This window comes from Pseudopodoces humilis, chromosome 7 (genome assembly GCF_049639895.1).
Source record: "Pseudopodoces humilis isolate 2021_Gansu_Grassland_sample_001 chromosome 7, ASM4963989v1, whole genome shotgun sequence".
NCBI classification, from domain to species: Eukaryota; Metazoa; Chordata; class Aves; order Passeriformes; family Paridae; genus Pseudopodoces; species Pseudopodoces humilis.
The window spans coordinates 32,019,319-32,032,113 of NC_142206.1; the positions used below are offsets into that span (position 1 = coordinate 32,019,319).

At 35.7% G+C, this 12,795-nt stretch overlaps 1 protein-coding gene across 3 annotated transcripts in view; it reads left to right on the forward strand.

Moving 5' to 3' along the window:
- Positions 1–12,468, forward strand: part of FMN1 (formin 1) — a 183,540-nt gene extending 171,072 nt beyond the window's left edge. For all 3 annotated transcript variants that reach the window (XM_088057470.1, XM_088057471.1, XM_005520340.3), the window contains 2 exons: positions 3,706–3,790; positions 4,833–12,468. In XM_088057470.1, coding sequence (XP_087913596.1) covers positions 3,706–3,790; positions 4,833–4,877 — 130 coding nt within the window. In that variant the 3' untranslated portion in view covers positions 4,878–12,468. The remainder of the gene's footprint in view (positions 1–3,705; positions 3,791–4,832) is intronic.
- Positions 12,469–12,795: the final 327 nt, after the last annotated feature.

The following is a 12,795-nucleotide window of genomic DNA, read 5'->3' on the forward strand; positions in this document are numbered from 1 at the left end:
AGGCTGTTTTCTATCTCTGAGGATTGTTTTAATTCCTCCTTAAGATTTCCCAGGCCACTTTCTCAGGCAAGACCGAGAAAGCTACGTGGCCTGCAATTTCTACAGGCACCTTGCTCCCTGTTTCACAGTTAGCATCCATAAGCTGCATAGAGAAATAGGGCTGAGAGTAGAAAGGTATTTAATGCATGAAAGGAATTTGAGCTCTGGGGAATTTTCATAGTCCCGAGGGAAGTCACTGTTCAGCTGTGTTAAGAATCTGGACTGGGTATGCAGCTTGGCTCTAGACTGAACAGTTGATGTTGACTCTAGCTATCTCCACTTATTCATTTCCATCCATATCTGAAATTTTGTTTGCACAACATTTCCTTATGCCAAAACAGCCTTGTGGGAGAAGTTTAAAGTTCTAGTCATGGGAAGCTCAGGTGGCACAGAACTTGTCATGCCAAGCTATTTCCTAACCCACAGCTATCCACATAACCCACCAGCTGCATGAAAAGAGCTGTAGAAGCCAAAGGAATGGATTTTCCAGATTATTGAGAACCAGATAATTTGGTCTCTGTTGTTGCACAATAACAGGGCCAGAACATGTATATGTGAATAGCAATTGATTCGTTTACAATTTTGGTTTCCTAAACTGGGGAACTTCAGAGGGTGGAATGTGCCAGTTCATACTGCCTTCTGTCTGACTTGAGTGGAAAGCAGAGGTGAAAATGATACTCAGTTTATCTAGTTAGTCCTTGGTTTGGTAATATCTTTTCCTTTAAGGGAAAAATTTATTTTCCTGAGCTTACAAAGGAAACTTTTTTATAATAAACACAGGCTTATATTTAGATTAGGTTTCTGTATCCCTAGGTACAAAATAAAAACAATTTTTAATAAAAATAATGTCTCTATTTTTCACTAATAACTTATAATTTAAGAGGCTTGGGTTTTTCCAATTTAAAGAGGAAGACACCACCTGTCACATAGAGGCAGGAAAAAGCCAATTACATTCCCATTGATTATAGTAAGGATACATATGCAGTATTGGAGTCGTGGTTCTCATATTTAAAAATACATAGGTTTGTTAATTTAATTCAGTATTTTTCCATATTGTGTGCTAATGTGTGTTAATGTTCATTCATTAAGGTGTATTGACTTCTGATCACAGTTGAAGGAGAACAACTTTCTCTTGAACTCATCCATGTTGCAGCTCATCAGATTTGAAGGCTTAAGTGCCCTGCATTCCATAATGTTTTGGCTTCGTGATTGCTTGCTAAGTTATCCCTTGGGTCAGGTTGGAAGGGAGCACAGTGGCTCACCTGGTCCAACCTCCCTGCTCAAGCAGGGTGATCCAGGAGCACATGGCACAGGATTGTGTCCAGACAGTTCATGGATATTTCCAGTGAGGGAGACTCCACAGCCTCTCTGGACAAGCTGCTCAAGTGTGCAGTCACCCCTGTCTCTTGTGTTGTGGTTCAGTTACTCTGTCATCCCTTCTCGTCTCCAGTCCTCTCTGTCCAAAACTGTCCTTGTCACTGTGAACTGTAGATTGTGGCCCTCCGTCTCAGGGCTTGATTCTGTTTCATCACCCTCATTGTAAAAACCTTCTTCCTTATAACTAATCTAAACTGACCTTTAAATTTAAAACCATTACCCTTTTTCCTTTTACAATAGGCCCTGCTTAAAATTTGTCCCCATCTTTCATTCTATTTTTAAAAATTCAGGTTTCCTAGAAGTAGTGAAAATATGTCATAAAATATACAGAACTAAGCCTATAATAGTGACAGGCATAATTTTCTTTTTAAGTCTAAAAGTTTGTAATCCCTGTAATTCTCCCTTTGGATGAAAGTGTGGACTCCAGACATTTGAAAACACTTCTAGGACCAAAGAGAATGTGATCAAATAGAAAGTGTGCTCAAAATAGGGAAGAGCTGATCACTTGGTGTGATTCTGCTGAGCCTGAAGACTGTCTTGAAATCCATCATAATCTTTGCATAAACACTGTAGCTGTGAGGAATGGCCTGCTGTCCAGTGGGTGCAGTCATCCAGCATAAGAAGTAAACTGTGCAGATTAGCAAAAATAAAAAGATGGAATGGTGTGTTGTCACGTAGTTGTTTACATGTGGAAACAGGGAACGCTAATTAAGGTCTAAAAATACACCAGCTGTATTTAAAAAATGTACAGAATAATAATCTCATACTGTGTATTTGAGGGTGTAGTTACAGCTTGAATCAATGCTGAAGCTAAACAGTGCTGAAAATAAGTTTAGTTGAAAGTAGTGTAACTGTTTCCTCCTATTCTTCAGCACTGGAAAGTAAGAAAACACCATGAATTATCCAGGAGATGCTTCTAAAATATGTAGAGAAGAAATTTTTTGTTTCCAACACTGATAACATTTCCAACATAGATAAAGACAGTAATGAACTTATGAATGTGTTGTGTATTTTAGAAAGAATCCAGCTTGCTGCTATTGTTACAGCAAGGAAGTACACATCAGTAATTGCAGCTATAATCCACTTTCCTTTTTGCTTTTCTTCCAAAATTCCTCAAAAATTGAGTGTGTCAAAAGTGGTTTGAACTGGACATGGTATTTTAAATACTTTTTCACTGGCCATAGCAATTATTTCTGCCAGTGGAAGAAGTTAAATAGGAGAAGAAAGTAGAATTTTTCAGTTCAAGAGTGCCAAGAAATGTGTTGCTTCTAGTAAAAGACTGACTTGGTGTACATTACTGAAAATTGATTTGCTGATTTCTCCTTGCTTGTAAAAATTCACTCCCAACCTCCTTCCTTTTGCATTTTGCATATAGAATTATAAAGTAGCTGTAGGTACCATCAGTATTATAGAGGCACTTAGCAGATCCTCTATTAGGAGCCTAGAATTGTCTTTCCTTTTTATCACTGTTCAGCATGTAATTTCCTATGCACTTTCCTGTCCATACAAGAGTCAAGTCCCTGTTCCTTTAATTCTCTGTTTCTCCTTTTCCTCCTGATTAAACTCCTCATTGAGTTTTTCCTGTTAAATCCCCACAGAAGGAAGGGTTCTATATGCAAGACCCTGAGAGCAGAAGGCAAGAAGCAGAGGAATCAGATGTGTTCTTCTTTCCCCTTGTCTCTACAGTACTTTTGGCACCCTAGTCTGTAGCTGTACATAAGAGAGCTTTAACTGCCCTGAGACAAGAAGTTCTTGTACCTCCTATTGTCACATCAGTGAGGCTGGTTAGTCAATTCCATCTAAAGCAACACAGAAAACATCAATTAAAAACTGGCAGATGCTTTCATTTCAAGGTTTTCAGAGGAAATATAATGTGTAGCTTGGCAAATGGCCTGCTAAAATAGCATATCCTATATGTATGACAAATGAAGCCAGATAGAGTTCTTTCTTTCAGAGGAGGATCTTTTTGCCTTGATAGCACAGCTTTTTTGGTAGGAAAGATACTCCATAAAATCCAGACCCTGCAAGAACAGAGAAATTATTTTCCTGATGACATTTTCAGGGAGCAATACAGACAAGCTGTCCTTTTGCTTTTGATTTTCTCTATTTGAAAATGTACTTTGATCTACTTTTGGTAGTTTATTAAGTGCCTTTGAATAGTAAGCAGTTTTTTCAGGCTAATGTGCCTAAAACAAAAGTTACTGTTGAGGCTTCTTACAAAGTATATACCAAGTAGAGCTAGAACTCTTTCATTTCATCGAATCTAATGATGCCTTTTCTGTGTTTCAGAATTAAAGTGGCTCAGCAATCAGTGAGCAAGTTAACTGCAGAGAAGAAAGTTGAAACGAAGAAAATCAATCCTACAGCTAGCCTGGTATGATCTGGTTTTTAGTATGACATTCCAAAGGGGCTTTGTGAGACCATTCTTGTCATTCAGAATGATGGCTGGTTTCTACTGTTATTGGAGAGCGTAGTATTTTTAATTTGAATGCAGCGAGTGATTTTCTTCCCAAGGAGAAATGTTAAAGCTTATGTCCTGCGGTAGTCAACAGTTATGTTTAACATTTAGTTCAATTGTACCTAGGCATGGCTCTGCTATTTTTGGTAACAAAAAGAGCTGCTTTTGTGTTTTTTTCTTCCCTTCCACTGTAGTCTCTTGTATTTTCTTCCATGCTTCACTGCATGTATTTGTCCAATGGTTGGAGTATCTGGTTTTCTCAAAACCTTAAAAATCTTGTTGTCTGTGGAATACTGGTAAAAGGGATTAAATCCCCATTTTATTCCTTGTTGTACACCAGTGTTTTCAATACAACAGAGTAAGAAATCTAATAATTTGCATTGTATATAAATCCTTTCTTTGTCTGTGTGCAAGACACATAGGTTAGACAAGCATTTCTCAAACTCTAGAAGGTAAGAGACCAAGGGAAGGAAATGTACATGAAGGAATCAGGGTATTATTTCCATTCCCAGCAGAGCATATCAGTTGTGGATCAGGCAGCAGAGATAATGAATGACTACCCTCGCCTGGGAAGAGGTAATTAAGAAAGATCATCTAGCTAATGCTAAATTAGAGCCTTTATGTCAGCAGAAACCATTCCAGATATGAGAAGGTATTAGAGATGCGTGGGTTTGAAATGTATCTGGTTTTCTCTAGCTGCACTGGTCTTCACAGATGTGTTTTTAAAGGTACACAGTATTTGACAAGTGTGTAATGAAAACAAACTTGGCTTTTCTACAGTAAGTAATGTGTTTTGAAGTTTTAAACCTTCTTTGAGCATTCCAAGCATTTTTTAATTAAAGAAAACTGGAACTGTGACTTATTTCTCTGTCTTCTAGACCAAATGATCATGGGAACACAAGAGGAGATGGAAAATTATAGACAATAATTATAATAAAACTCTTTTTTCCTTTAACAGAAAGAAAGACTACGTCAGAAGGAAGCCAGTGTGACTGCCAACTGAAAGAAGATGAATGAAAACAATGGAGTAATTTCATATCTTGCCTCATGCTTTACTACACCAATGGCCCAGGAAGCACCTTATGTTAGATACTGAATTCTGCTTTGCTGATCTGTCCCAAGACAATCCATTAAAGACTTTTGAGTTCCTTCAGAGGGGTTTGTATGTTCTGTGGAGGGAATTCTAAGAAGGTTCTTACATGGGAAGTCAAAATTTTTTTCTGTAACTCTTCCTTACATAGCTTAAAATGCATCTTGTTGTTAATGGTTAATTCAAGTATTCTGTGCATATTGTATTAATATGGAAGAGTTAAATGAGCATTTTGGATGCTGAGTTAAGTAATGACTAACAACCTGTAGGTTATTTACAGGGCTTTATGTAGATGAGAGCAAATATGCCATTCAGGTCACAAAGGTCTATTGCATCATGCTTTTTGTTACTTCAGCAGTAACTGAGGTAAAATTGACTAATTCTAAATAATTTTACAATGTCTAAGTACTGGATGCATCTTTCTAAAACTGATTAAATGTAATTATAAATTCATGCTGTATTTTGCTATAAATATTTTTATAGAAGCTTCAGCTTATGCTATTCATTGAAATGGGAGTAATATTTTGCACATAAAAAGGAATATTGAAATTATTTAGTTTTATGATTGATGGCATAACTGATTTATTATTTTTATGGTTTTAATCTAACATTTCCTAAATTTTGAGCTGCAAAACAAAAATTATCAAATGTATATTTTTATTTCAGTATATATTGCAAATACCAGTTCCATAAAGTGATGAGTTTATAGGTCATTATTCATTAAGATACAATATCTCTCTATGAAGTTACCCATTTACCATTAAATATTTGACTTTTAATTCCATTGAAAGCTTTCTTTTTAACAGCAAATATCTCACTATAAAATAAATTATGCAGCCAGCTCTTGTCCCCCTATATTTTGTATGAAGAATGTGTCCAGCATACCTATATATTTTTTTATATATGTGTGTGTGTGTATATATATATATATACTTAAATATATATGTATTTATATATATATATATGCATAATGTAATAAGTAAAACTTCAGAAAGAAATACAGGGTCTTCCTGTAACATTATAACCATTGCCGTAAAATGGCAGAGCCTGGAAATAACCCTATGGAATCCACTCTTTCTTGAAGATTTTTTCTGCATTTTAAGGTTTTGGAGTCTTAGGAGGAGAAGTCTTGAAGCAGAAGTTAATTTAAGGTAAAACAGAAAAGTGATTCTGCTTGCTGTCCACAAGAGAGAAACTGACTTTATGATAATGGTGAATGAAGTTGGTTGCAAAGAGAAATTAGGTGAAGCAAAAAGGTGCAAAAAGCTAGTAGGGGAAAAGTATTAGTCCTTTGCTTTGAAGCTGGAAACAGTTTAACTGATCAGACAGACATCAGTTATCGTACAGCAAATTTTATAGAGAGGCGAAGTCATCGCTAGCAGTGTACATTTATATTAAGGACAATAGCAGTTGTGGAGACCCATTCAGAAATTAACTTAGGATTTCAGTGCAGGATTCTTAAATTAGTTTCTCTCTCATTCCTGCATAAATAAAAACAAAGGATTCAAGAATCTCTTGTGTTTTGGGAGGTTCTACCTGCTACAGATATACTCAAGATCTGTAAGCATAATTCTTATGAAAGCAGTCAACAATATGCCAGCAAAAATAATTGATTTGTAGTTTGACTAGTCCCATTGCAGAGAAAAAAATTCCAAAGATTGAAGTTTCCTGTCTTCCATAATTAGGTGAAGTACATTTCTTTCCAGTACTATTAGTGATAAATAAGAGGAGTAATAATGCCTATAAAAGCCAAAGAACAATAGCAAGTAAGGTAATTTTGATGAGTGTTTAAGCAAACAGTGTTTATTTTTTATATCATTTTCTATGTATCATGAAAGTAGTATATATTGCCATTTGGCCTGATTGAGAATTTTTCAATTAAATGCATTACTTGAAGTATTATTCAACAAGAGCAGCACTGCTTGTGAAAATGAATGGTCTTGAAAATTCCCATTAGAAGTATATTGTGGAAAAAAGGTTTTAACTTATTGAAATATCCTGTTTCAAAATTTCTAAATGTGAATTTTCATTTTTCAGTTCAAATTGACTTCATTTTGAAATGTTGAAAAATGTATACAAAAAGGGATTAAAATTATTCATTTAAAGCATTCCTTGATCAGATTTATAATTCTTTTATCAGATTAGCAATTTGCCAAGGTTTTGAGAATTAAGGCTACTTTTTAGAAGATTCAAAAACTTATATAGCACAGGGACCTCGTTTCTTTCTAATTTTCAGTTGTATTGATTTTCCTCTCATGTCAGAGTTTTTGATTCCAGCTTCACCCATGACTTAAATCCTCTCCTAGTAATTAAACTATTTTTAAGTGAAAAGAAGGATTCACCTAGATTATTTGATTCATTCTCTTAATCAATACTTTAAGACTCCTGGATAGAATTCATCAGCTAAATATCACATTTTCCCCCCCTCATGATACCCACAAGTGTCTTCAGACAGTGATTGAAGCCACAATAGTACACCTGCTTGCTTTAACTAAAATTGTGTACTGGAGAGGAGATATTTACAGATATGTCTACATAAGCTGTTTATTAAATACTTGGACACTTCAGGCATAACAAATATGCATCAACCAACATTCATCTTTGGGGTCACCAAGTGTCACCAAACATTAGGTTTTAAGCTTTAGTTTGATGCCTCACTTTACCTTGAGCTTCCCAGTTTGGGGAGAATAAAAGACAGGAGAAAAGAAAGAAACTATAAGGATGGAATGAAGCAGAAGTCTCTGGTACACGTCTGCATTGCTGTCAAGGAAGTAAAAGAGTGGCCTCAATTAAGCCAAGCAGCAATAGCTAGACAGTTACAATTTTCTGGTCTATTTAACTTAAAATACCTCAACACTTCACTGAAGTCACTTGTGACTGTGAAGTAGATGTGGCTTAAGAGGAGGAATTCTCCATTGTGTTTTGTTTTCATTTCTTCTGTTACTGCCAAGCTTCTCAAAGACTGTAAAGCAAAGCACTATTAAAGCCCATGTTGCTCATTAGGTGCTTATTACCCACGATAATAATATACAGTACTGATTTATAAATTGAATTATTAGGAAGAATTCAGTGTAGATGAGTAGATAATAATCTGTCAAGTGCTCTTTACATTATTTACAACATTACCACTTGTTGATTTTAAAATGGAAGACCTTTTATTGTCTTCGAGATCTGACAATATAAATTATTTTTTCATTATGTTTTACTAAACTGAAAACTACCCAGATGTTTTGCCGTCACTAACCCATGCAATTGTTTTGTGTTTTATCATAGGGTTGAAAATGTATAGATTGAATATTGGACTTTTATATTTAACTTAGAATTTTTTGCATCAAAACAGAAACTATGCTCTTCAGTTTCTGTATACATAGAAAATTAAAGTACAATGGGTGAAATATTCCGTAAGCAGAGAGAAAAAATAATTGAGTATTAAACACTTGTAGGAAGGATACATTTTTTGGTAAGATTTCAATGTTTCTGAATTGCTGAGGACATCTCCTCCAACAAGATATAAACAGCCAGGGTATCTCTGACCCATCTATTTTTCCTCTGCATGAAACATGAATAAAATCTTTTGTTTTCCATGTGGTGTAGAGAGTTCTTATTGTCCTTATTTCCCACTACATTGATAACAATTCCTTTCTCAGATCTAAACATTTTTCCCTGCTGAACATGGGGCAGTGGAAGACTTTGTAATACTTACTTAGTAATACTATTTCTTCCTTGTTTCAAGTCAGTATCTTAAAAATGGATGCCTAATATGGATAATGTGGATATGGAATTTCAGAAGCATTATGCAATGTATAAATAATAATTTTCTTAACATCTGTTTAGGCACCCGTCTGAGCATGCAATTTCAGAAAATCATGTTCACTTAGTTTTTGCCCATTCTTGGCCTTGCCTCAGTCTTGTTCAGTATTGTTATGGACCTCACTTTTTTTTTTTTTCTTTTTTTTTTTTAACACTTTTGGAATTTATTAAAGGCAGTTAGAGAATTTCAGGATTCCAGTCTGGAGAGTTCTCTTTGACATTCTTCATTTGAAGGTAAGCCTATGTATGTAACTTGATTATAAAATCAGTTAGTTGCTTCAAAGAGAGAAAAATACCAGGAGCTGTGTGTTTTCTTGCACCACCAAGGAAAATATAACAAAACAGTATAAAAATCAGATAAAATTAGCAATGAACTATTAGTAATGAGGCTGATAACCACTGGAAGAAGTTAGCAAAGACAGTTGTGATTTCTCCATTTTCTGATGTTTCCAAATCAGGATGGAATGTTTTTCTGAAACGTCTATGTAGTTGAATAGAGCTTATTTGGCTCAGTTCAAATATAGCTAAGTGGCATCCCCTATCCACTGATTTACCTGTTCCAATAGTTCCTCTAGATAGATAAATATAATCATAAATATGTAAAAGACTTAATAAAATATTTTTCTTATCAGTAATGAAGTATTCCTACCTAAGATGGAAGAGCTCTTTGTTGTGATTTTGAAATTAAAATACTGCAAACAGTGTGGTGTAGAACAACATAATGCAGGAAACCACTGTCAAATTATAAATACTTATATTTCAAATGATTAGTAATTAACATTTGTTGGATGCACCTTACAGTATTAAGGTAGCAAATTTATGTGCTCTGAAATACAACACTGTTTTGAAGATTCCCAAGCTAGGTCTGAGAAAACTGGCATTTTGGATTGCACAGTAAGAAATCCCAGAATCATAGAAACCCTTGTTCCTTAGTAGTCGAAGGCTTGAGCATATGCAAGAGACTTTACCTTGGGTACAGTTAGCATGGTGCCAGATTTAAACAACTCTCCCTTCTTTTACTGAATTAAGATATGGCCTGATAATATCATTACCAAACATTTCCACTGCTCAATGGGGTTTAAACCATAAAAATTTTATGCAACTGTTTCAGAGATCTAAAGTTCAGAAGTTGCATGAGCAAAATTGGTAAAACTCTTCAAAAATATTTTTTGCAAGTACTCTTTTCAAAATGCCTGTGAGACCTTTTCCTGTTTTAAAAAACAATTCTCTCAGTTTAAAAATATTCCTAACAACATTACTAAAATCGATTTTTTTCCACTTGTTGAAAATGTGGTACACCTGAACGTTATTATCTTAGGAAATTATCTTAGGAAATTCAACTGGATTTAAATTTTGGTTTGATACCTCATAGAATTCAAGCTTTAAATTAGGATCTGTTAGTAAAATTTAAGCACTGGATATAAGAGTGTATATTTTAAGATGCAATGAAGTAAAAATGTTGAACTGATTAAAGACAGCTTAAAGACAGAGTGCTCCACCTTACTGGGAGGACATTATCAAGTGACATAAGCTTTTCCCTAACGTGCATCAGCATTGCATTTCTTGTGATTTCCTTCAGCCAGGTGTCATCTCAGACTAAATTAAGGGTTGCACTTTTTTTTTCATTAGCTATTTCTGGTGAATTTCATTTCATACTTTTTCACTTCAATTTTACCTTCAGTAAGCTGATGTTGAGTTAATAAGAAGCCTTTTTATACAGGCTGATAGTGCTTGTATATGCATGCAGTTTTACTTGCGTATGTATTCCTCTGGCCTACACGGTAAAAAATATCCATAGAGAATACTATGGGGTCATGGGACTGGATAAATCTTTTAGAATCCTGTTAGGAAAACTGTTCTGAACTGTCCCAACAAGGGACATGGTTTCTTTTCTGTGGTAGGATCTGCCTGCAAAGGTTTTGGAGTCCTGGGAGCTTTTGGAGGATGGAGAAAGCTGTCAGCATGACATCTTTGCTTTAGCCTTCAGTTTCTAACAGTATGTTTCTCAGGAGTTACACTTCAGAATTCCCTGAGCATAGAATGCCCCGGAAACTCCTGGAAAGGAACCTGGAAAATAATGTCAGTGGTTGATTTTCAGAAGGGAAAGAGATCATATCTGTATTTCCAGATTAAGGTAAAAGCTAGAAGACTCTTCCAAAATAGCAAAAGATTTGTAGAGTTGTATGTATCCACTCAGTAGGTTCTACAGATTTCAGAAATGCTGCATTCATGTATATGAACATCATTCTGTGCCTGTTTCTGATTATGGTATGAACAGAATCACTTATCTTACTTTTTTATTGTGCTCTGACCAGTAGAATATTGGCTACTAAAACTGTTGAAAGAGTGATCAGAATCCTGACAGACAGCTGTGTTTCAGGTTTCCCAGTGTTGTCCTGGCAGGAACATTCATATTTTCTAGAGATAAGATGAGTTTATCTGCCATGACATCTGCCTTCTCAGCCTCTCTTAATCATAACTTGTAATTGTACCATAGGGCCAAATGATGGGGCCAAATTCTGTCATCACTGGTGTCATGGGGTGACTTTACCTTCAAGATGGTTTTGGGAGCTAAGGAAGTTGAAGCTGCTGGTGGCTGATGGGAGTCTTTCCTCCTGACCAATTGTCAGTCATTTCTAAGAATTGACAGCAGTTTTGACCATTAAAAAGTGAAGTCAACTTGTGAACACCCCCTTAAGATGTACAGTCAAAGCTCTCTTGTTCTCTTTGTGTTTCCTGCTTCTGACAAGTTTACAAGGCTCTGTCTTGGCTCCCCCCCCCTCCAGGCCGGACAAGGCCACAGAGGGCGGTGGGGAGAAGCAGAGCCGGCCAGCTTGGTTTAGTTTTCAGTTTCTGGTGCTGGACTGACATGAACTCTTGCAGCTTTTCCAAGACTTTAATTCTTTTACTACCTGGATAAAACGTACAGATTGCTCCTTTTTCCCAGAGAGACAGAGAGAGAGAGACAATCAACTTAAAGAAGACATCGTAAAACCACCAAAAACAGTGAAGAAAATACTTAAGTTTTAGATGAGGAAGAGAGAATAAGGAGATGCTTTATAAGCTGAAATATCTTTGTTAAGCTATGGAGATGGACAATAGTGGTTTAAAAAGACTCCTTTAATTCATGACAGAGTATATTGGGAGGAATGGAGTGTTCAAAGTGTGGATTTTGAGCAAAAGAGAGAGTAATTGTGATACAGTGAGGTGTTGGAACAGAGTGAAGCGAAGATTTGAGGCCTTGAGGGCAATGAGAAAACTGTTTCCAGGGAAGCTCACAGAGACAGATGAAGACTTTTGCCTTTGAATATCTCATCCTTAAAATGCCATCCCTAGACTCATGGCCCATACACATCTCAAAGTGATGTGAAGTGGGAGGAGTGAACTCTGATGACAGGATTTCCAGGCAGCTGACATCAGAAAAATAGAAAGCTATAACAGAAATAAATTTCTTGTGAGAAACTCCATAGATTAGCAGAAGAAGACTTCTGTTTCTCTACAAAGGCTGATGAAAAGACTCTAGCAGGAATTGGGACTGTTTTAACCACCAAAGTTCCAAAGTTTTTTTTGTCTCTGTGTTGTCACGTGTACAAGAGAATGGTCAAGTAGTGGGGGATAAAAGAGTTTTCTGGAAGTTTATTCTGGTGTTTTTATTCTTGTAGTTTTGTTAATAAACTTTCTTTATTCCTTTTAAGTTTTAAGCCTGTTTTGCTCTTGTTCTAATCCATATCTCACAGTAAGAAATAAGTAATTTTTTTAGTTACTGCTTTAAAACCACGACAGCTGGTAACTATAGTCTTCACTGCAATGAGAAGTTAACTGTGGCACAAAATAATACTGAGAATGTATTTGTGATAGACATTGAACTGTAGTGTATTTGGTAAGCTCAAAGACCTGAAGAGTACTGACAGGCTGAGATTTATGTACTATATTGGTACTGACAAATGGCATCCTTATAGAAGTTCAAGTGACTGTAGAAAGAGGACCTGTTATATCTGTTCACTGGTTGATAATGTTTCTT